The sequence below is a fragment of the Hirundo rustica genome, chromosome 19 (assembly GCF_015227805.2).
Source record: "Hirundo rustica isolate bHirRus1 chromosome 19, bHirRus1.pri.v3, whole genome shotgun sequence".
NCBI lineage: Eukaryota > Metazoa > Chordata > Aves > Passeriformes > Hirundinidae > Hirundo > Hirundo rustica.
The window spans coordinates 10720216-10744777 of NC_053468.1; the positions used below are offsets into that span (position 1 = coordinate 10720216).

Below are 24562 nucleotides of genomic sequence, written 5' to 3' on the forward strand. Positions count from 1 at the left end.
AGGAAGGTGTGCGAGCGTGCCTGGGAAAGAACCAGGCATCCTGGGGCAGAGCTGAGCACGCTCATCTCTGCCCTAGGGCAAAGTCGGACATGCCTGGGGCAGAGATGAGCATCCTTGTAGCAAATCAGGCATCCTGAGGCAGAGCTGAGCATTCTCTAGGCGGAGATGGGCGTCCCTGGGGCAGAACGGGGCATTCTGGGGTAGAGCTGAGCATCCCCGGGACAGAGCATCCCTGGGGCACAGCTGGGTATCCTGGGGCCAGAGTCGGGTATCCAGGGCCAGAGATGAGCGGCCCTGGGGCAGAGCCGAGCAGGGGCTCGGGCCGGTGCTGTCCCCAAAACCCCATCCCGGCGGCGCGCGGGGCTCCGAGGCTGCCCGGCCCCGGGGCGGGGGGAATGCGGTGCAGGGGGATGCGGTGCAGGGGGATGCGGTGCAGGGGGGTGCGGTGCAGGGGGATGCGGTGCAGGGGGATGCGGGCTCCACGCTGCCGTCCTCCTCCCCCCCACCCCCGCCGCCTCCTCCTCATCAATAGGCACCAGACCCCGCTCCCGCAGCGTTGCCGTGGAAACCGGCGGAGCCGCCGCCATTGGCGGCCCGGGGCGCGGCGCGGCCCCCCGAGGTGCCCGGCCCGGCTCCGTATTGATGACTCGGCAGCGGCTGCGCCGGGAGCTGCCCGGGGCCGCGGCGAGGGGCTGGCAGCTCCCCCGGCCCCTCCGCTACGTCATGGGGCCGGGGGCGGCGGGGGGCTGAGGGCGGCGGGAGCAGCCTCCGCACGGGGAGCCGCGGATCCGGGCGGGGACGGAGCCATTCCCGGTGCGGGACGGAGCCGGCCCCGGTGCGGGGATGCTGCTGCTGCGGCCGCCCGTGGCCCCGGCCCCGCCGCGGAGGAGCGCGGCCCGGGCCGCTCCCGCCGCCGCTCTGATGCCTTCGGCTTTCCCTCGCCGGCTCCCGACGCCCCGGGCAGCCCCGTCCGGTGCGGAGTGAGCCCAGCCCTGCCCCGGCCATGCAGGAGCCGGAGCGCGGCGCGCCCGGCGCGGCCCCGGGGCAGAGCGCTGCCCCCGCCGCCTCCGCCCGCCCGGACCTGGACGCGCGTGAAGGCGCGGGGGGTGACACAGCCGGCTGCCAGCTGTCGCGGGGGTCGGAGCGGGACGGAGCGCCCCAGCCCCAGGAGGAGTCCTCGGTTATCCCCCGCGTCCCCCCGCCAGACCCCCAGCGGGTTCACTCCGCACCGGAGCTCGTCAGGCCGCTGCGAGCGATGGACCGGACAGACAGACTCCCCCAGGTAAGGCGGGGGTCGGGCTGTGTCTGCTCATTCTGGGGGAGAGGCGGGGGATGTCACCTCGGTACGAGACGGGCACGGGGAATTGGGAGCGCGGGGCTGCGGCTGAGCCACCCACAAAAACCATCCCCACGGGGCTGGAACCTGCAACAGCCGCTGCCACACACCCGCGCGAGAGAACGGAGCCTTTGCTGCCCTTCAGCAGGGATTTCCAGCTGCCTCTGCCCTGGAAGACGCTGGAGCTGGTGCGGGCTCTCGCCGGAGCCCTGACGGAGCCAGCGCTGGGCAGAGCCCACCTGGAGCAGGCACAGCCCTGCAGCAGCCGAGGCTGAGCCATCCCTGCGGCATGTCTCCGTTCCCGCAGCATCAATGGCTCTGCAGGTAGTGGCAGGGAGATGATTCACTGCCACCCTCCTCCAGAGCATCCCCTCTCCTCTCTGGGGAGCCCTGGGAGGGCTTGGGGTACCTCCAGGGCAGGAGGAACCAGCCCCTGCAGGCAGCACTCGGGCATCTCGGGGCAGTGCAATGCCCAGTCCCTGCAGCATCTCCCTAAAAACAGCCCAAAAGGCTTCCTCAGGGTCTCACTGCCTTGATCTAGGTCACAGAAGTTCATCGGCTCACTCTGTTTAGGACAGCTTGCCACCCTTTCCCGTGGGGAACTTCGGTCATCTTCCTGGGGTCTCCTGGGATCTGGGGAAGCTCTGTGGTGATTTTAAAACAGGGGAGAAAACGGCTCCTGAACCTTTACTTCTTGAGCACAGGGGAGAGGAGCTAGCCAGTGCTGGTCGGGGTTTGGCAGGGGCGTTTTGAACAAGGCTGTGCCGTGCTGTTGAGCCCAGCTGGGAGAGCAGCCTGGGGCAGCCTGCGGGAGAAGCGGCGCCCACAGAAACCCACCAAGGCAGAATGTGATTTCACTCCAGCATGGCTTGTTAAGGGTCTGTTCTGAAGGGCTGTCTGTCGTGATGCTTAGGGAAAGTCCACATTGAAAGTTGGTCTGACTCTGACCCCAGCCCTGGCTGTGCCAGAAGCACCACAGTCAAAATACAGGACAGCAGAATGGGATGGATTTCTTCTCCCATCCCTCTTTGGTATCCCAGGAGCCCAGTCGGTTGTGCCAGACTTACTGTCTTCAGAGAATTATGGAATGGTTTGGGTCGGAAGGGACCTTACAGACCATCTCATTCCAGCCCCTGCCATGGACAGGGACACCTTCCACTAGACCAGCTTGCCACAAGCCCTGCCCAGTGTGTCCTGGAATGCTTTCCTTTGGGAGAGCTGGCTGGCAAGGGAGTAGGTTCTGTGTCCTGGTGGGAGCCTGGGTGGGAAGGCTGGGGTTGGAAGGAGAAAGTGGCTGGTTCAGAGGGGTGTTTGTGGGTGCTTCAGCAGCTGAACTGCACCTGTGGGGTGGGAGCTGGGCACCAGTTCTTGCTGATCCCTGCAGTGGGTCCCCGCCACTGGTCTCTATGGAGGTGACTGCGAGCACCTGCCATCCAGTTTGCCTTGGTCCTTGGGCTGCACTGAATGTTTCCCTGTGATCCTGGAGACTCCTGGCTAGGTGAGAACCTTCCCATGGCATTCTGGCAGCACCATGGTAGTACCATCATAGCTCCATGTGCTGGGGCAGCACTGTGGTGGGACTGGTCGTGCTGGTGTGATGTGCTCTGGTGCCACAGTGATGGTGCTGTGAGAACGGTGTTACTCAGCTGCATCATGGCAAGTGCCACAGTGGCACTGTGATGTCATTGGGGTGGTGCTGGTGGTACCATGGCAGTACCATCCTTAACATTGATTATGACCTCCAGAAAGATTACCTTGTCTTTTCCTTGGGAAAAAAAAAAAAAATTCCAGCAGTTTCTCCTGGAGCCAAGTGTCTTTCGGGATGTGAAAGGCTTCCAGTTCAGCCCCAGGAGGAAGCTCAGTGCTGCTGTCCCCAGCAGAGCAAGTGCTGGTGCTGCTGGGCTGTGGACCAACACCCTCCAACCTGAGGACAAGGTGCTATGTTAGAGCTGGGGCCAAGACAGGCTTGCACAGCTCCCCTCCAAAGCTTTGCTGCTCCTGTCCAGGCTGGAACATGTCCCGTGTGTTGTGCTGCCAGGCTTCCTTTAGGACATTTGTCCTTGGGATGTCAGAGCTGCATTGTGTGAACAGGACAGCCACCTCCAGGGAGACCTCTCTGGTGTGGGGAAGAGCCTCCTGAGGGCTCATCGCTGACAGAGTTGATTAAAGATGTTGATTTTATGATGAAGCTCTTGCTGTGTGTCCCAGTCTCTGCCACCACTGCTCAGCTATTCCCTCGGGAACAGGCTGTGGAGAGGCATTAAGACTGTCTGTAGGTCAAGTTAATCTTGGTGTTCTTGTCTGGGTCTCTCCTGAGTGCAGAGTGTGGAGAGCTGTTGCCCTTCTCCCACCTGGGAGCTGGCAGAAGAACTCTGGAGTTAGGGAGGTGGGACAAGGGGACACACTTGGCACCTCCCATCCGGCCCCTGCCCCCAGAAGGTTCCAGAGATGGAAGAGGCTGATCATGTCCTGACCAGGCAAGTGTTGAGTATCTCCAGGGGCTGGGATCCCACCAGAGGAATGTTCTCCATAACCTGGTGGGAATTTTCCTTGCTGAGATTTGTACCCACATCTCTCCATCTGTTTGTCATGCCTACATCCTGCAAGGCAGTGCAGGCTTTCCCAGCTCCTCTGCAGAGCAGTGTATCCCACCATGGCCCCGCTGGATAATGCTGTCTGGGGGTTGTCACAAGTTTATCCTTCCTCCTGCGTCTTTGGAATTGCTCTGGTCCTGCTTCCCAAAATTTCTGTGTAGACATGAGACATAAGAACTTACTTTCCTGCTGAGAATCTCCAGGCACTGCAGGGGTAGGGTCCAAATCCAAGTAATGAATATCAGAGAAGGAATCCAAGTAATGAATATCAGAGAAGGAAAAAAATGTTGTCTGCATAGGAAGAATGGGGTTAAAGTGGCACAGATACAGTCTGTCTGGAAATTGGAAAGTTCCCAGAATGCTATCAGAAGGATTTTAGAGCACTTCCACAAGAGCTCAGCTGCCTGCATCTCCCAGGGGATGCTGCTCCAGGGGGATCTGCTTTGGCCCTGGAAACCTCAGGGTGGTTTTGGAGCAGGTTGCTGAAGGGAAGGCTCCCTCCTGGTGCCCTACATTGGACAAGGGAAGAGGATCAAGGTGGTTCACTTTCTGCATATTCCCTGCATCCTTCCCTTCCAGGATTACTCATCTCCCCAGATCACTCGTGGAAGAGATGAGCTCAGCAGCTGACCATTCCCTGTTCCCATCCCAGAACCACACAGGTAAGGGGCACAGTTAGGGTGCTCTAAGCTGATTCTCGTGACTTCTTCTCAATCACAAGAGGTTGCTTTGGATTTGAATTTCTTAAAATCCAAGCCTCAGATTCCCTTGAGGTCATGTGGAGCTGAGAATATTCAATAAATCCATAAACCCAACTGGAAATGCTTAAATCAAGGAGCCCTCCAGTGAGCAGGCATTTAAATAGCCACAAAAACCCGCTGGTCCCAGTGGGGCTTAATAAAACAAAGCAGAGACACAGGAAGAATTATAAAATGCTGGTAAATATCCTTCACATCAAGTGCTCAGGCCAAGCTGCATTTAATGATAAGCTCAGTGCCTTTTGCAGGAATTTGTGGTCTTTCAAGAGCTTCAAATTTTCCATTGGCAAAACTGGAAAGCTGTTCATTTAGTGTCTGAGGGTGTGTAGAGCTGCACCCTTGACTGGGATGGGTAGGTCAGCAGAATGAAAGATGGCAGTAGGACAGGGAGATCTTGGACAATGAAGCCAGTTCTTGCCATTTCCTGCAATCCCTATTAGAAGATTGTATTCCATCATGCTCAAAATCTGAGTAAATTAATTTTCCTTGGCTTGGTAGTGCTCAGCCTCCTGCAAATGCCTTAGTGCTGTTTGCTGCAGCACTGTGGATGGTCACTTCAGGCGGCTGCCTGACAGGAAGAGCCAGTGCCTCTCTATTTGTAGCAATGGATGGATAACAAGGCAAAGTAAGACTAGGAAGGGGAAGGCAATGGTCATTTTAGCTCTTTTTCTGATTAAGCTCATGCCTTCTTTGCAAAGACACGTCCAAACGGCTTGGCCGGGTCACTTGTGTGGGACGTGGAAGGTGAGGAACACCAAGCAGTGCCTCCTCCCTGTGTCCTTGGCTCCAGTGGGCTGGTGGAGATCAGATTTGGGACAGGGCTGTCACACCGTGTTGCTGTTTGGCCATTGCCAGACCATGACCAAGGTGAGCAAGAACACTGATCCCAACCTAGAATTACAAAATCCAGAGTGGTCTGGATTGAGGGGACCTTGAAGCCCATCCAGTCCCACTCCCTGCCGTGGGCAGGTACACCTTCCACTATCCCACCTGGAGGTTGCTCCAAGCCCTGTCCAGCCTGGCTCTGGGCACTTCCAGGGATCCAGGAGCAGCCTCAGCTTCTCTGTGCCAGGGCCTCCCCACCCTCACAGAGAACAATTTCCTCCTATCAAATCATGCCATAGCCTGGGCAACTAGAGCAGGTTTTTAGCCAATGTGACCCAAAAGAAAAGGTGTTCTTGGCCCCTGGGAAGCTGCCAGTGAATTGGAAAACAGGAAGAGGTGGGTGAGACACTGCAATGCAGATTTCTGGGCAAAAACTGACTTGTACATACAAAATCTGCCCCTCAGCTCCCTGATGTACTCTGCTAGGTGGAAGAGCAAATATACCTCTTCAGAGCTGAATATGGAGAGGAATCGAGTATTTCCATTTAATCAAAGCACAACTGTGGTCATGGAGGTTGCTGCTGAGGCTCTGTGGTGAGAAGGAGAGTTGGTGTTGGTTTGCAAGCCGTGATCCTCTTAGAGGGCTGTGGCTCTTGTGTACGGGCAGGGAATTTACTGAGCTGCAGCTCAGTGGCTTCCCAGAGTGAAGGTAGAAGTCTCATTGCCTTTCTTGGGAGTGTTTCTTTGGATTAGAGTTTCTGTTACAGGAAAGACGAGATATCAGAGAACAATTATCCCTACGCCAACCATCAATTACCAAACCTGGAAAGGACTAAATTTTATCATTCTTCACCAGGGGTTTGGGGGTTTTTTGCACGTTCACAAAATAGAATTATCTGACACATGGCATCAAGAAAGAGTCCAGATGCTCCACAAAGACCTCAGGGTGGTCTGGGCCTGAGCCTGCAGCACTGGGAGCTGCAGACTGACCTCTGCTTAGAGCTAAGTGACAAAAAGCTCCAAAAATATCTCATAGTAAGCCAGTACCCATATTTTAGCTCAAATGATTTGCAATGTGCATGAGTACACAGCAGCAGAGTTTGCGAAGTCTTCCTGTGTTTGCACTGAAGTTTTTCACACATTGCTTCCCACATCTTCTACATTTTGCATTTTTTTAATATAGCTGAAATACTGTGGCATGGGTAGATTCAATTATTTGTTCAGCAGCACCCAGAAAATTCTGCAGTGGGGGAAAAAGCTTAACTGTCTTGGCTTCGGAATGTTACAGCCTGACCATGTTCTGTGGCGCACAGCCTGTCTTCCACACATTCCCCACGTGGGCAGTGAAACAGCAGTGTCCCCTGAGTGCAGTGGGGATGGAGCACAGTCCTGCTTTACCAAGAGCCAAAGACTTGGCCACGTCAGTCTGGAAGCTGGTAAGAGGCAAGGGAGACACCTGCACACCAGTGTTCAAAGGGCAGTTGGTAGAACAGGCTTTGTACCTTTTTTCACCTTCGGAAATGCAGTTATCTTTCTCACAAGGTGTGTAGGGGGCAGGGACCCTGCGGGGGTCACAGCGGTGGCCAGGGTTGACACAGTGGCCCAAGAGCAGGAGGGTGATGTTCCTGTACTTGAGGGGTGTTGCACAACCTGGTGCTGCTGCGGGTTATCTGATGGATCAGCTGCAGTTTGCGGCCACACGCAACCTGGGATTGCAAAACACTTTGTGCTTAACACGGAGAGAGCTGGGTCACAGCTGGGGAAAGCCTGTCCAGAGCCACACAGACCGTGTCATGCCTCTGCTCCAGGCGGGTCATGGCTGTCTGGAGGCAGGAACACATCTCCTTCGCCTGCTGGAGAGCAGGGCCAGGAGCAAACTGGACAAACAAAAGAACTGACGATACCAGCAGTGTTCAGCCAGAGGAGAACCTGCTCCCTGAGCAGCACTTGTCCCCTGCCAGAGTCCCCCATGGCTTCTCCAAACCCTCCATTCCTCACAATTCCTTGCCCTATTTTCTGTTTTTTGGTGAAGGATGAGGAAGCACATGTGCAGCACCTCAGGAGCATTTCAGAGCCACCCTCCCAGCAGCCATGGCGTATTTCAGTGTCATTTTCTCTCATCTCCTTGCAAATCCTCCCGTCTTTTGGATTTGCTGTCAAAGGTGAGGAATTGTGCCGCATTGCACCCCGGACCCGGCTGCAGCCTTGGGTTTTGGAGAGCTGATCCTCTGCCTTGTGAGTTTATTTTCTGCTCACATTCCTCCCTGTCTCAGTTTTGCAGGAACATTAATTTTTCCCTTGGCTGGGTGGCTGGAGAAGCTGAGCTCATCAAAGGACAGTGAGCCAGGGCCATCAGAGCTACTGAGCTGATTATTCTCCTCCTGGAATAGCTGGGTTTGTGTTCCTGGGATTTATAACAGTGCTTCCACAGAGGGTTTAAAGATAGAGAGGACCTGGTTTTGTGAGACTCCAATTTTAGCTGTATCTCATTTTAAACACCCAGTCGGGAGCGTATGAAGAGCTGGCAGTGGTCAGAGGGTGTGCAGGAGAGGATGCCTGGGGAAATGTAGAGAAACAGCAAATGTATAGTGACTGCTCCCCTGAATATTCCCCCAATGTCTTCCAATTCATGGCTCCAGCACTCCTTATGCTGGAGGCAGGATTTTTGAAGTTAATAGCTTTGGATGGATTTTGTCTTCCGTGAATTTGTTACATGGGGTGATAAAAATCAGATAAATGAGGAAATCACATAAATAAGGGCAAGTAGTAGGCTGGAAGAGGGATGGGCAGCAGGAGAAAATGCTGACTGATGGAAAGGGGAGTTGGCAGCACATAGGGCTGTGGGGAAGTGCCCTAAAGGCAAAGGCACAACAGACGTGTTTGTGTCTGAAACCAGGAACAGTGCAAAATGCAGGAAGGAAGCAGGACAAGCAGAGTGGGACACACTCCCTGTCAGAGAAGTGGCAGGATAATCAAGCTTCATCCCAGGCATGTCTCTTACACCTCCCATACCTTTGGCAGCACTGCTCCTGTTCCCTGGGTGGGGGTGTGCTGCCTGCTTGCTGTGCCTGCAGCAGCAGCAGCGCTGGGGCTGGCTCTGCTCACTGACCCAACAGGAGGTGAGGCTATTTTTGTTTTGCTTTTAACATGCAGTGAGGGCGCTGCAGAATAGCAGCCTATGGAAAATAACTTTGTCCTGTGGCTGAGTCCTTTGAAACTGTCTGGAAGGGGAGAAAATGGATTGGCAATGACAGGCTTCATTTCCAAGTGAAGAGGATTGAGGAACTAATTACTAAAGTCAAGTGGAATGAACAGCTAAAGGGCTTTGACATGGTGAAGGCTTGGGGACAATGATTTCAAATGAAGGCGAGGTGGTGGATTTAATATACCCAAGACATCAGGAGAGCTGGGATAGCTTCACCTGGGAAATCATTCTGCAACGTGTCTGCAGAGGGGGGTTGTATTCAGAGGTGACTCCTGCAAAGCAAACCCAGGAACTGGACCCTGGATTGGCTGCAGTCTTGAAATTGTCAGTAGTTTATACACCTTCAAATTGTGTATAGTTTCTACACCCTCAAAATAGGTTTGTTTTCAAATCAGGTGTGGGGCACGCTGTTTCCAAAGGCTACCTGAGACCTCCTGCTCATGGGGCCACCTGGTAAATTCCTCCTCCTCATCTGGCAGGGATTTCAAAGCAAGGCTGGGTTTAGACTCTGGCTGTTCCCTGGGGCTGGCTGGGGGAGCACTGGGCTGGTGGGTGCCAGGCCGTGCCACGGGGCCGGCGCAGCCCCAGCCGCATTGCAGAGCACAGCTGCAGGCAGTGCTTGGCTGATTTACTGTCCCCCGACAGCCTCCTGCAAGTTTTCTGCAGGACTTTAAGGACTGTGATGGATGCTGGGTGCTCCAGAGGGATTTTGCCTGTGTGACCCATTTAGCAGCCTGCCTGGGTACCTCTCCCTGCAAAAGTCACTGAAGCTCTCTAGTGCATTTGAAGCTTTCAGGTGAAAAAACAGCAGTTTCTGGCAGCTGCCATGCTGAGGCTTTTCTTTACTGTTCTCAGTGTATCCTGGAGAAACTTTTGGGCTCTACCTGCCAAAACAGATGACAGATGATGCTGATGTCCCTGTAACAGAGGCTTTAAAGCCATATGCCTGCTGCTCTCCTCCCTCAGCATCTCTCCTCTTCTGCTCCGGCCTTCCTCTCATTTTAGAAACTTTCCCTGTGGCAAAATACCACGTGACTTGTGTTAATTTTTAGGTTAATTTTTTAGTGGCCAAGGATGCTCCTGATCTGGAGAATGTGGCTGCCTGGAGACCCCCTCTGCTGCCCCATGGTGTCAGCTCTGCCTCAGCTCATGGAAAACCTCCCTGACCAAGGAATGCGTATGGATTCCAGCTCCTGCTGACACTTCTGTATGTCTTCATCTGGATGAGTCACTTTGGCCGGAGCCTCTTCTCCCTAACAATTTCTTCCTACTCCCCATGAAAGGCACCGTGGGAGCCCTGAGTGCAGCCAGCAGCGAGGCTGTGTTGTGCAGCGAGGGATCTTAAGGAACTGCAGAGCGGTCGATAAATTAAAAGCCATTTCATTATAGGAAATGAATGTTTAATGAGCGTGGGATGACGTCTAGACAGCCCTTTGGTTCCAGGCTCTCTGTGGTCTTGGAGGAGGGCTCAGCTGATGCAGCCAGCAGTGGCTCAGAGCCAGTGGGAAGGTTTGGCAAAGCTTTTGTGGCAGTGACGTCCCCTCGCGGGACAGACATCCTGGCACAGCAAGGATCTCCTGCCTCCACGTCTTCGTGCTGCTACTGTCCCTTGTGCCTCTCTGGGCAAAGCCCCAAGGAGCTGTGGCCGCAGAGGGACATGCTGGCACAGTGGAGGCTTGGCCCCACGCCTGGCCCCAGCCTGGAGCACGCAGCCACACTCTCCTGCTCCATGGCACCTTGCCCAAGGAGGCTGCAACATCCACTGAATGGGAAGGGACATGCCAGCCTTTGCCATTTCATGGGCTCTGGAGTTGTGACACAAAACCTCAGGCTGAGCTGGGGGCAGCCTGACATGGTGGGGGTGAGGGGTTATACACCTTGCATCCTGTCCTGATGAAATGTTTTATGGCTGCAGAAATGGGGTTTCAAGTGCAGAAATTTGAATGTAGGGCCCCAAAATATCCCCATGCCATGCTGGAGGTGCTGATTGTCCCCTACCGAAACCCCATGCTGCTGATGCCGTAAGTCCTGGCTGGCTGGTGGGGGAGGCAGGAGCACATCTGATCCTCCTCAAAAGCTCTCCTGCTCCCATCCCAGTGCAGAGGCTGCTGGCTCACGGTGCTCTGCCTGTCTCAGGGCAACCACAGTCGAGATTTTTGAGGCCTCTTGGCAGTGGCAAGGAGATGGAAATAATGCACTTTGACTTCATCACAGGGCTTGGCTCTGGAGGTGGCAGCAGGGGACCAGCCTGAGGCACTGCCATGCACAGCACAAGAGATGCTGGTAGGACCCCTCTCCCCATGAACCTGCCCTGCTTTGTCCCCTCTTTGTCACCTGCAGTGTCCCCTATGTGGATTCCTAGGCCGAGAAAGTGCTGTGCTGTTCCTGGAGCTGGTGATGGAGGAAATGGTCTCTGAGACACCTCACTGTCCCTGTAAAGCTGCAAGGGTGGGACTGATGCTGCAGGAGCTGGTACTGGACACACAGCGCCCAGGGGAGCTTCTTGGCATCCCTAGGATGCTGGGTTCAGAGATTTCCTTTGTTCCTGGGCCTACTGTGACCATCCCTGGGAGCAGCCCTAAGTTTTTGGAGAGCAGGAGAGGGCACCCAGGTGCTGCAGTGTGATGTCCCCTGGAACAGTAGCCTGGAGTGCCTAGGAGGAAAAAAAATAGAGGAAGAAGTATTCTTGCTTTCCCATGTGTGGGTAGCAGTACAGTCTCTTTCTATGGGGCATTTCACTCCAGCTTTCACAAACCCTGGGATTTCTGTGGGGAAGGTGGGGAACCAACAAACCCCTCTGCCTGTCAGCTTCTGCCACGTCATATCCTGGTGTCTCAAGGGGTTGATGGGACTGGGGACACCACGTGAGGCTGATAGGAAGGGCTGCGTGTCATCTTCTGGGGTTTTTTTTTGTTGTTGTTTTCAACCTCCTTCAGCTGTGTTTTCCCTCCCTGCTTTGTCAAGGCATTTCCATGCAGGTGTAAGATTGGGAGAGCCACGGGCATGGCACCACGCTGGGGAATTCAGTGGGAGGGAACTCGGTGGCACTGGTCTCCTGCCCTGTCTTTACAATGGACACAATGGAGAAACAAGAATTGTTCAAAAGCGTAATGAGTTTTAGCCAGTCTCAGACCTCCTGGAGCTGAACTCCTGTCTGAGCTCTTGCTACCTGAAAGCTTGGGCAGCATTCCTTTGGGAGTAAGGGATGTTTCCCTCCCAGCTTTGGCTGAAAAACTGCAGGGCAGAGCTGTGTACACTGGGAAGGTCACAGCCTTTCAGCGGAGACCTGTTGGGCTCTGGGAGCGGGTCCTGCAAGACCTGCCTGGCTCCTGGGAAAACATGTGGCTGGATCTTCCCAAGGCGCTGCCATATGGCGGCTATGAAGCAACAGCTCGGCTCCAAGCTTTGCTAATGCCCAGAAATCCTTGCTGGGAGCCGGCTCCGGTAGCGAGCGTGCGGTGAGCTGCTCTCGGCAGGAAGCAGCAACCGCAAAACTCTACACACAGCTCCCGGCAGAGCTGCTGCTGCTGCTGCTGCTTTGGAGGTGGCAAAATGAAGGTGGCGTTTGCAAAGAATCTTGCACGTCACCTTCTTCCGGAGCCAAGGCTGACACAGAGAGGAAGATCTGGGGTCTGGCTCCTGGGCACACTCCTGGGCCAAAAATGTGTGCTAGTATGGCGAAGAGGTCGAGGAAGTCTGGTTGCCTCCAAAGCCATGTGGTGCTGGAGGCCAGTGGGTCTCTTAGCCGTGGGGAGCAGCACACATGCTTGGGGTGCCAGAACTTGTGTTCTGCCTGCCTTGGTCTTGCTGACTCTGTCTGTGTTTCACCTGAGCCAGTTTGGATGGTACCATGGCTCAGGACAACAGAAGGGTCTGGGCTTTTTCCCTGAGTGGAAGTTTAAAGAATTCTTAAAGCTATGGAGATGGCGGCTGTCACCCTCAGGGTGGCCTCAAGGACCAGTTGTCCCCCAGTGGACATGCAGCCCCTTGCCTCCTCCTGAAGTCAGCCCCCACATGCCACCCTTGGCCACCAGCACCCTGACCCTGTCAGCCACTGGCACAGCCAGGCCGGGTTCCCCACGGGGCTGGTGTGAGCCCCTCTGCCACTGCCCCGTGGTGAATCCCTGTGGTCCTGCAGGACCTGCAGTCCCTGCCTCAGGCAGGTGAAGCCCTGCCTTGCCTCTCTGTGCTGTTTTGCAGAGTGGGGCTGACTACAGCTTCCTTGTGAGCCAGAACACAAAGCTCCTGAGTGCGCTGGAGGACCTGCGGCACCGCTGCTCCAGCCTGGCCGAGGAGAACAGCTTGCTGGTGAGCAGGAGATGCTGCTGTGGGATGCTCTGTGGGGAGGGAGTCCTAGACACAGAGAGCTGCTGTCTCCTGCCAACTCTTAGAGATCACAGAATCACAGAACATGCTGAATGGGAAGGTACCCACAAGAATCGAGTCCAACTCCTGGCCCTACACAGAGCCATCCCCAGGAGTCACACCATGTGCAGGACAATTGTCCAAATGCTTCTTGAATTCATGGGATAATCTGGGCAGGGCCAGAGGACAATGGAGGTCTGGGTGCTTTGGGTCTCCTGGGTGCCTTCATGCTGCAGCCATCAGCTGGAGTTGGACCCTTCTCTGCAGTGCAGAGCAGGGCTGGGCAGGGGAAGTCGCTCTTGTTTACTCTGAAAAAGAAAAGCAGAAACACTGATTCACTCAGCCTTGGCTCTGGGTGACAGTGCAGCATTGCCCCCTGCTCCCATGAGAGCCCAGCACCGAGATCCTCCCCAGCTGCACCCCAAAACCAAGCCAGAGCCATCTGCCTTCTGCCCCCTCCCTCACCCCTGACTCCCCAGGTGGGCAGCCAGGACTCTCAGGAAAGAGGGGATATTCCCCTCCTGCATCCTCACTGGAGAGCATCACCCCTTATCAGCCCTGCAGTTTGGGGGGTGCAGCCCAGCCACACTGGGCAAATTTGATTGCTCAGCATTGCAGACTTATATCACCCCATCCAAAAACACATATTTTAGATAATTTTCTTACATTAAAAGCATAAATTCAGCATGACCTGCACCTCGAGGGGTTACCCCTTATCAGTCATCTAGATTTTTTTTGAAGCACAAGCCTGTGTGTCAAATTTGACTCTCAAAAATCAGCCTCAGCCTTGCAGCCCAGGCACCCATGGTGCACTCTCACAGGGGGAGGGAGGGAAATAATCGTGAGGATTAGTCGACATGACATTTCTGCTGATGTGAAAAGATGGCACAACACATCTGGGTTTGACCTTGGGAGAAGGAGCCATGGGCAAGTGGCAGCTTATTGGAACAGACAGATAACAAATAAAAAGGGATTAAGAATGAACAGAATCAATAGGAAGAAAAAGGAAATTTGCTTTGCAAATATCATGAAGTTCTTTGTCTCCTTCTCCTGCTCATGCTTTGGTGTCAGGACAGGAAGGACACAGATAAGCTTGCTGTGGTGGTGTATTACAAATCATCAGGGACGTGTTGAGTCCTGTAATCCTGGGGAAATAAACTGGGAAGACTCTGGAAGAGAAAGCCCAGAGGGTGGGTGGCCAGTATACCCTGATGCTGGAGACACGTTGAGTCCTAGCAGAGCCTGTGACGGGGATGTGATGGATGGAGAGGAACCACGTGGGATGGTCTGGGGTGGGGTGAGGGTCATCTCATGGAGTCCAAGAGGTCACACTAACAAAAACAGGAAAACACAGATTTCAGGGACTGGAGAGGCAACAGAGATTGGTGTTCAACAGCTGGGATAGTTCTAGGAGACCAGGCCAAGCCCTGGCTGGGAAAAGGCCTGTGTACCCTACATAGGTCAGGTAGAGGCAGGGATGTTGGCTCCTGAGCAAATGCTTCACCTCCAACTTCTCCTTGTACTCTCCAGCGCAGGAGCTGCTTCCCCCAGACAGAGGAGAAGGTGAAGCACCTGAAGAGGAAGAATGCAGAGCTGGCAGTGATTGCCAAGCGCCTGGAGGAGAGAGCCCGGAAGCTCCAGGAGGCAAACCTCAGAGTGGTGGGTGCCAGGACCTGCTGCAGCTGGGGTGCTGGGCTGGGAGAGCATCTCACCACCAGGACCTTTGGTTTTCTGCTTCCATTGAGCTAGAAAGACCTTTCTTTTTTTTTCTTAAACCTACAGCAAACATGCTTTGCACGTTGTGGGCAGAGCAAGAATCACCAACCCCAGTCATTGCCAGCTTCTCTACCCCTCTTGGGGGCTTGTTTGAGGGATCTCTTCCTGCTTGGTTTCTTACTGTAAGGTCATAGTTTGAAGTAATTAACTCAGCTTTCTTTGGGCAAGTCATGAAAATAATTCATCTGACTTCATCAAAAAGAAACAGGAAGGATTTGAATAAGAAAAGGAGTGTGGTGAAGCAAAACAGGAAGGGGTGAGAGGCAGCTCTGTCCCATCCACACCGCACTGGAAATGCTGCGCAAACCACAGGGCTTCTGCTTTTTCCAGCCCATGAGCAGCTTGTTGTGAACCCTGGAGTGTGTGACATGGTGCAAGCAGCAGTGGGAGGTGGCTGTAGGGTATGGGATCTTGGGCACACCTTTCTGAAGAAAAGCAGGGATTGTGATGGGGAATTCAAGTCATTTAGGATAGAAAGGAGGAAGCGAAAGCTGTGCTGGAGAGAAGGGATTTCCTGGCTCTGCTGCCCTCTCTGTCCCCAGGCACTGTGTCACCCATCTGTCGCGGGGTTTTGGTACTTGCAAGGCAACAGACGGACTTGTCAGATACTATGTTAAGAGAAACCATTTGACATACTATGCAGACCCTCCAGTACATATACAAATACTGTTTTATTTGTTTTCCCAGTGAAACTTTGGGGTGGAGACAGTTTAGGGCCTGTGCAAGTCCTGGACAACTGATTTGCTGGCCCAGGTGTCCTGACAGCAGCAAGTGCTGGGATGGCTGAGCCTTGTGGAGGGTGGGATGGAGGTAGGACCAGAGAAAGGGCCCTGAGAAGCCAGGGTTAATTTGGCACCAGGTCCCTCCAGTGCTTGGTACCCAGGTCCTGTGGAGCCAGGGCAACACAGCTTCTGCATGTGCATGAGATTCTTGGGAAGACCTGGGGAAGAAAACTTTGCATAGGTTCTTGATCTGGCAGCAGTGGATCCCCTTCCCAGATTATCAGGCCTTGTGCAGATGAAAACAGCTGGGCAGAGAGAGATAGAGTTAGATAAACCCAGGGGCAGGATGTAGGACTGGGATGAACAGAGGGTTTGAACTGCCCCTTCATCCAAGTCTGTGGTGCTGGTACCAGTGGGAGAGCCATCTCCAGGGATAGGGACACCCCAGGGACACTGTGCTGGGCAGCCTCAGCTCCTGCCAGGGCAGAGCCTGTCCCTGGACTCAGCCAGCTGCCTGTCCCTGCCTGCCCTGCTCCCCCTGAGCACACTGCTATCCCCACCTTATGCTTTCCTCCCTCCCAGGGAGGATGTGAACCTAAACTGATTTTCCTCCAATTCTGCTTTTCTCCCAGTCCTCCCTGGCTGTGCTGGGCCTGGCTGGGCTCTCCTTAGCCTCTGCCTTTCCCTCTATCTTCTGCCCATCCATGCTGGAGCTCTTTCCTACTAGAAAACCATGGAATCTCTGTTTCTCTTCCTGGTTTGGCCATGTCTGTCCTTGATGCCATGCTGTATTTGATCCCATGCTTATCTTTCCTGCCATTCTCCCCTCCTATCTGCTGCCTTCTCTTGTCTTTTTTACCTCATCCTGGTTTTCTCTCCTTCCCCTCCCCACTTCTGCCCTGACTGCAGCCCCTGTGCTCGCTGTACCTATTGAGTACCTTGTCCTTCCCCCCTTTTCTTTGCGTCACTTTTCTGTCCAGTCTTTCCTCTTCTACTTTTCCATAGGTCTCTCCTGCTCCTCTGTCTGTCTGTCCTTTTGGGCCAGGCTGCATTTTTTGACAGTGCACCCTATGCTGGGTGATGGGGTGGTGGCTATTGAACACCAAAGGGTGATTGGGTGGTGGTTGTTGAACACCAAGGGGGGATGGAATGGTGGTTATCACACACAAAGACACCTCACTGCTCTCTGGTGTAGGTAGCTGCTCCAGTGTCTCTGAAGGGCTCCAGCCTGGAATTGTGCAAAAAAGCATTTGCTCGCCAGCGTGCGAAGGACCTGACAGAGCAAGCCAGTGCTCTCCTAGCAAAAGACAAGCAAATTGAAGCTCTGCAGCAGGAATGCCGGGAACTGCAGGCTAAACTCTTGGCAGGGAAGGTGAGACATTTTGTGGGACATCACTCTGGGGCTGGGTACAAGGGCAATAGCTGTGATGGAAACCAGGCTCCAGGAAGTGGTGTAAGGGGAATTAGTCTCAAGTGGAGGCTGAAAATAGGGGAGGGGATTTGATGTGTGAGCTGAATGGGGACACTCTCGGGAGTGTGAGGCAGAGAGTGTCTGGATCTCTCCAGAAGAGTGTGTTGGGGACACCCTGCTCGTCCCTCCATCAGTTCATGGATCTGAGCTGCCATTTCCAGCAATGACTAAAACTCCTTCCCTGGAAAACCCCGAGAAGCCACAGACACAGGTGACTTTTCAAAGGGCTGAGCTGCAAGGAAGATGTAGAAGCAGGGCCTCCTTTTAAAGCATTTCTTTGTGAAGCCAACCAGCACATTCCCAAAAACCAGTGTTGATCCCAAGCCTCAAGCTGCAGCTTTCTGAGGAGTCACAGCCACCATGAGACTGGTGATAACTTAGTGCCTCCAGACATGTTTATGACGAAGGCTACAAATGACCAGGCAGGGCTGGGTGTTCATGAAACCATCCCCAGAGCTGGTGTCTGCTCCTGGGCTGGTGATCTGCATTTCCCTCAGTACCAGCACAGGCCATGCCAATATAAATGGTGGGATAAAGTGGTAATACAGCTCATCCCGAGATCTAGGACTGGTTAGATGTGTCGCTCCTGCAAAGCTCTTCTCTGTGATGGCTCTGAAAGGAGCCTCTGCTGACAGCTGGGGCTGGGTGAGATGGTTCCCACTCAAGGTGACTAAAGCAATCAGTGCTGGGCATCTCAGTTGTATCTTTGATTCCCAAACTGCATGCTTGCAGTTTACGTCAGTTCAAATCTCCAGAGGACCTCAGTAACACTTGGGCCCATGCTGGTTTCCCCCTGTTTTGCTAATGCAAATATGGTCAAGTGCCACCCTACTTCCCTGCCCCCAGCTGAGCTGAACACTTGCACTTCTACCTGTCCTACTCACGTGGTATTTAGGTGACAGATACTTCCTCACTGAAAACAGCTTTATTTTTGTCCCCAAGCTCCCCATATGTTCAGTTTAACTACAGGTTTGAAGGTGGATTCTCAGTCTTTCCCTAATGTAGATCTAGTCAGGATTAGTACAGTGAGGTGTATTTGGTGTTTGTACAGAGCTGCCCCATTGATCTTTCCTGGGATTAAACCACAGGACAAACTGATCCAGGTCTTTCTGTGCTCTGCAGTGTCAGCAAGAAGTTTCCTTCCCATTCCTTTTATTTCTCACCTCAACCCACCAAAGAAAGGGGAAGAGACCCTTTCCAAAGCACTCTGATTTTCCCAGCAGAGTGTGCTGGGCAACCTGAACCTGCTAGGGACAGGAGAGTGACAGATTGTAAAGGAATGTGACAGAAGTGGGTGAGCAAGGTTTGTTCCTGGCCAAGAAAAAGCACACGGGTGCAACCCCCAGGGATGACGAATTCAGTCACTGCCTTCCTAGGCTCACCTGGGTGACCACCCTGTCCCAGAAGGTGACCCTGTCTGTGGCACCAGCAACCAGGGCATTGATGCCTGAGCAGGGAATCCACAGAAAAGAGAGCAATATAGATAATTCTGTCTGATCTTGTTTTTCCCATTTCTCTTCCAAGCAAACTGCTCATTAAATTTTAATTTCCAGCTACTTAAAATTCCAAATTCCCCTAATCTGTCTGCAGCATGCAAAATGCATTATGCCAATGAAGGGTGTTTTATTCAGAGATATGATGTGCACGCTTAGAGTTTGTAATCAAATCAATTTTAATCTTGGGTATTTAAATCAGTAGAAATTTTTCAGTAGCTATGAAATGGATCCACTCAGCTCCCTCACAGTAGCAGGACTCACAACCTGCACCCTGGACTGCAAATGCATTTGCCTTGTTTTGCAAAGCCAGGACTCAGGATGGAATAAAATAATTTCCTGAGATCATACTCCAGTGATCTGCTTCCAACCAAACCCTGGCTCCAGCGAAATCCAGGCCGCAATTTCTTGCAGCATGGATTCTTGGAAGTGGAGGACTGGGGGGAGCAGCTGCAGGGGATGGGTATAATAGAAACTGAGGGGAGGACTGAGCTTTTTTCCTACTCCCTTGTTCCCCCAGCCTCCAGAGGCTGTCTGTTGGGAATAGCCGCTTTTTTGTGGTGGGGGAAGGGAGATTTTATACATAGGCCCAGCCAATCTTGTTTAAAGAACTACTACCCTGATAGCCTGAACATGGGTCTGGCACAGAGGGAGCCCAGCTGCTCACTTCTTGAATCTATAATCAGTTCCCATTAATGCTGCCTCAGTTTCCCCCTTACAGTGTGAGAGTAACCATGGTTCTCCCCACAAATTGCCTTTATACAGCACACACTATTTTTAGGGCAAATAAGAAGCAAACAGGGAAGCAGATTTGTCCTGGATACCAATTATGTTTTGAATTCTCTGTCTTTGGATCTTTCCAGGGGAATGAACAATGTCTCCTCCAGCAGCAGATTTGTAAAGACAGTTTTTCATAACCTGATTTTGTACGTATGGACATGTTTCTTCAGCTTCCTGAAATCTGGAAACCTTTAAGGAATCCAGCAAGCTGGTGATATTTTCTCCTTGGTTTTGTGAGAGTCAGATTGTGTTGCTTTCATTCAAAAGCTGCTGTGTTTGGGTCAGAGTGGATGGGAGTGACCCTTTGTGCTATAGATAAGTGTCCATCACACATACTGTCTTGAGAGGAGAGAAATTCCTAAAAGAATGTTAGGAAACCAAATATTATCCTGAGGAAGAACTGACCAAATCCCAGATGTTCTTCATTCCTGCAGCCTCTCAAAGCCTGGTGCTTGCCAGCATCCACTCCAAGGAGTACAGAAAATAGTGAGAGCTCTGGTTTGGCTGGGCTGTGAAATTATATCCTGCCACGCTCCCTGCTGGCATGTGCTGAGATGGCCCATGCTTGGAAAAACCCTGCACATCATGCTGGGAGAGCTGCAGGAGCATTACAGGCTGAGTTTTATCTTCATGAGGAATAATGTACTTGCATAAAGGATGTAAAGTGAGTTTTGAGGCTTTGGAGACCCAGGAATCAGCCATGGGTGTGTGCCACACTACCTGGGTTTTCCCGGCCTCTCCTCTTTTGGAGTTTGCATGTTAGATGGGACATGTCCCACCTTTTGGAGCTTGTCAGTGCCATGGTGCCATGGATGGTTTCTCACAGGACGACCCTCGCTGCCTGAACGTCATCGAGTTTGACCGCCTGCTGCGGGAATCCCAGCGAGAGGTGCTGCGGCTCCAGAGGCAGATTGCGCTCAAGAATTTCAAGGAGTGCCTGCGTTCCTCCAAAATGAGCTCAGGCAGTGCCATGCCCGGTGCTGCAACACGTCTGGGACGGACAAATTCCTGCCTCAAAGGTGCACCTCGACCGAAGGAGGCCTTGGGAGACCCAGCGCTGGGAGGGAGAGCTGGCAGGGAGGTAAGACAATCAGCAATTGGAAAGTTTGGCTATTTAATTACTCAGTTAATTGCTCTTCTTAGGGAACTTCACTTGGAGAAGGCGAGGGCTGTGGTTCACATCCGCTGCAAACAGGCGCAGTGCTGGTTTCCAAAGGGACAGATTCCGGCACCAGGTCTCAGGGTGACGAGGGACGTGGATGCTGCTGGCAGCCCACACCAGCACAGGGACACTGAGCCATGGCAGGAGTTCAGTCCTGCTCGTTTCCCCTAGCACAGGGCTCCTGTGCTGTGTTTTTCCACCTAGGATAGCAGGTAATGTTTCTTCATTATAGAATCATGGAACGGCTTGGATTGAAGGGACCTTAAAAGTGCATCTCACTCCACACCCTGCCGTGGGCAGGGACACCTTCCACTATCCCAGGTTTCTCCAAGCCCTGTCCAACCTGGCCTTGGACACTGCCAGGGATCCAGCGGCTGCCACAGCTTCTCTGGGCACCCCGTGCCAAGGCCTGCCCACCCTCCCAGCCGGGAATTCCTTCCCAATATTTCCTCCATCCCTGCCCTCTGGCTGTGGGAAGCCATTCTCTGTGTCCTGTCCCTTCATCCCTTGTCCCCAGTCCCTCTCCAGGTCTCCTGGAGCCCCTTTAGGCCCTGGCAGGGCTCTGAGCTCTCCCTGGAGCCTTCTCCTCTCCAGGTGAGCACCCCCAGCTCTCCCAGCGTGGCTCCAGAGCAGAGGGGCTCCAGCCTTGGGAGCAGCTCCCAGGCCTCCTCTAGACTCCGTCCAACACTGCCCGCCCCCCACCTGGAGGCGGCTCTAGGAGGTGTCACCAGAGCAAAGGGGCAGAATTCGCCCTCGCCCGGTGTCTCCGGGGCCCGGGCCGGTGGCTCCGCCGCCCCTCCGCCCGCAGTGGTTCAGCCCGACAGATCCGGGACCGCCTCAGGGCACCGCCCCCGCCGCGGCCGCGCAGCCGCCAGCTGAGGCCGGGCCGGGGCCCAGCGGGGCTGCACTGGGCCGGGGCTGGGCCGGGGCTGCTGCAGGGCCTCGGACCGGGCCTCGCCGCCGCCAGGTAAGGCCGGGCTGCACCGGGCGGCCCCGAGGCCCCGCCGGGGAGCGGCTTCGCCCAGCGCGGCGGATCGGGCCGGGGCCGGGCCGCGGGTGCCGCTGTGCCCCGCAGCCCTCTGGGCGGAGGGTCAGGAGTCTCCGAGCCGTGGGCTCCGGAGGATTTGGCTCCTGAGGGCTCTCCCGGTTTCTTCCCGTGTTTTCAGTGTGAGAGAATCCTACATCCCCCGGTGGGAGATCGGGCTGCGCATCTTCCCCCCACCTTCCCTCCAGCTGCTCTCGTTTATTTTGCCCCGGCTCTTACAGCAGATGCATTGACTATTCATTCCTTGTCCGCCTAGTCCAAGTCGCTCCTGGATTTATAAACCCCTCTCCTTCAGTCGTTTTTTTCTCTTTGTTTCTTTCCAGTCTCTTGCATTATTCAGTGTTCATCATCTTTGTCTCCCTCCTTTGTGTGCTTTCTCTGTCAGTTTTGTTTTGGGGAAGCAGCGTGCAGCAGCATCCCGGACGCTGTGGCATTGATATATATGATAGCATAATGAAGCTTTCTCTTCCTTTCCCAAAAGATCTCTTTACCTTTTTGTCTAAGCACTCTTTATTAAACCATCATTAGTCTCTGTCATCACTCAGTGTCCCGAGGCCCTCACCACTGTCTCTGCTTGTGGTATTTGCATCAGTACTTGCAGAGCACAGTTCCTGCTCCCTCTTTCAGCCCTCTCATTTTTACTGAATGTTTACCCAAGAGAAAACCTTCACTCACCCCGTGGTGTCTCAGTGTCTACAGACGCCTGTTAAAGGACTACAGCTGAATGTCTTCTGAGCACCCAAGTGGGTTCCTGCTGGGTCTCCCTCAACCACTTACTTACTGACATCTTAAAAAAGCTCTTTATAGATCTGTGAATATGTTTCCCTTGCCACAGTGTAAGCTTATTTGGGTTTTTTAAAAGTATTTGCCTTTTATGCAATTTCTATCAGTTTGCTCAGAACTGGTGTCGAATGTACTGGTCTGTCTTTCTACAGATGTCTACTGGAATATGCTTAAAACTCTGGAATACTCTTAAAGCATGGCATTTGCAATCTCCCAAGTATTATGTGTTAAGGCAGTGTTGGAGAAGTGACTTGCTCTACGTATTGATTCAGTTCCTGCTGAAGTGAGGGATTCAGGTCATGCCAAAGGGGTTTTTGAACCGTGGGGTGAATATTACATAATCTTGGTGGTTTGTTACTGTTTATTTTCTTGGCTTCTATACTTCTTATAGACAGTTAAGTTTCAGAGAGGTTCTCAGCCTTGTTCTTCATAGTTTGAGATTTCAGCCACTGTTTCCCCCCAAATTCTGATGTGATGAAGAGGGATGCACAGATGGTTTTTTTTTTCCCTCTTCCCTGCTTTGCCTTCCTTGAATGACCCTTCCATACTTTGATTTCCACCTCATTCTGCAGGTTCTGTCAGACAAGATGGCTTTTCTCATGCATGTGCTTTGTTTCTCTGACTCAGGAGAGTCTGTCCTCACTGCCATAAGATTTTCTGGCTGACAAATAAGTCAGCAAGGCTAAATATGACAGCACTGGTGTAGGGAGGAGGCTGTTGCCAGTCCCTTGGCTGAATCCTGTACCATGGAGTACCCTGGGCTGGAGCCCCAGGTGGGGCTGAGGGATCTGGGAAGGGGGCTCAACCTGGAGAAAAGGAGGCTCAGGGGGAACCTTGTGGCTCTGCACAACTCCCTGACAGGAGGGGACAGCCGGGGGGGTTGGGCTCTGCTCCCAGGGAACAGGGACAGGAGGAGAGGGAACGGCCTCAGCCTGGGCCAGGGGAGGCTCAGGTTGGACATCAAGGGGAATTTCTTCCTGGACAGTGTGGTCAGGCCTTGGCGAGGCTGCCCAGGGAGGTTTGGAATCCCCATCCCTGGAGGAGTCCAAGGAAGGGCTGGAGGTGGCACTCGGAGCTCTGAGCTGGGGTCAAGGTGGGGATTGAGCACAGCTGGGACTGGATGGGCTTGGAGGTCTTTCCCAAACACAGTGATTCTGGGATTCTCTGAAATACCAGTTTGAAACTTAGTATAAGCAAGGTGATTGAAAAACGAAAAAGTCTCAGAAACATTTCCACAGGGCTATTCCACAGTTAAAAACAGGTTTCACAGCAGACCTGAAAGCTTCCAAGTACTGGGACCCTTGAGGTGCTGTGGGTTGAGTGGGGGATCCCAAGATTTCCATGTGCTGGTCAGTGCTCAGACTGTTGGACTTTGCAGTGAACTTTATTCCATGGATGATCGGTTCATGAGAGGTGATTTCAAAATTTTCTTTGTAGCAAAAAATGAGACATCCTTGGTAGCCTGGGCTTGAGTGTGAGCGCTTAGAGCTCTCAGGCTTTCAGCAGAAGAGCCATGAGTATAGATAAAACCTATGTCTTTCAAGCCAAAAATAGGTTTAAAATCACATCCTAGATATAGTGGTTAGACACTGCCCTAATGACTGGCTGTAGAGGGAGCTCAGACCTCATCCCATGGAACCCTCAGCACTGAATCTCAGCATCCACAGGAGCCCCATGTCTGAGGAGAGGTCAGCTGAAGGCTGAGGCTGAGATGGATTCATAAAGTCCTACTGCTTCTTCACAGTACAGGTTTGCTTTGATGATCTTAAAGATCTGTCCCTAAAATCTGTTTATCAAAAATAAATTTAGATTTGATGTTTAAAATCTTATTAAGGCCCTTTTTCTTCTGTGTGTCTCAGTCCTTGCCCTGCAGTCAGAGCTTATTCTGGGCAGACAATGTCAAGTATTGACTGAGAACAAAAATTCAGAGGATTAAGGTGTATTTGTCTGTAACTCAAATGAAAAGGTGTTTTGTTAGAAACTTGGGTTCAAATGTGTATAGAAAGTGTCTCCTTTCATCTGGTTTGGTGGTGGCACATAAGCCATGGCACTGCTACCATTTCAGCCCTTCCCAACTCCCAGCAGATGTGGGATGCTGCATTTGTTGGTAGCGTTTGTCTGCTCTTCCCTGCCCGTAGATTCTGACATCTTCACTTGTTTCTGCCCTTTGTGGGCTGTGTTCTCCCTTCTCCTCTCTGTATCGCTTTGGGGAGGGCCATGAAAGGTGTTGCTGCTGCGTCTCATTGA

The 24562-nt window shown here is 53.2% G+C and overlaps 1 protein-coding gene across 7 annotated transcripts in view; it reads left to right on the plus strand.

Annotated features, from left to right (window-relative positions):
• The first annotated feature begins 1115 nt into the window (after positions 1–1115).
• TSPOAP1 (TSPO associated protein 1) overlaps positions 1116–24562 on the plus strand; it is a 66770-nt gene continuing 43323 nt past the window's right edge. For 5 of the 7 annotated variants that reach the window (XM_040082153.2, XM_040082160.2, XM_040082159.2 and 2 more), the window contains exons 1-5: positions 1116–1282; positions 12919–13026; positions 14614–14742; positions 16777–16953; positions 20152–20406. In XM_040082153.2, the coding sequence (XP_039938087.1) occupies positions 1256–1282; positions 12919–13026; positions 14614–14742; positions 16777–16953; positions 20152–20406 (696 nt within the window). In that variant the 5' untranslated portion in view covers positions 1116–1255. Of the gene's footprint in view, positions 1283–12918; positions 13027–14613; positions 14743–16776; positions 16954–20151; positions 20407–21372; positions 21455–24562 lie in introns of those variants that run through there. The other 2 variants (XM_040082154.2, XM_040082162.2) reach the window with 2 other exon arrangements.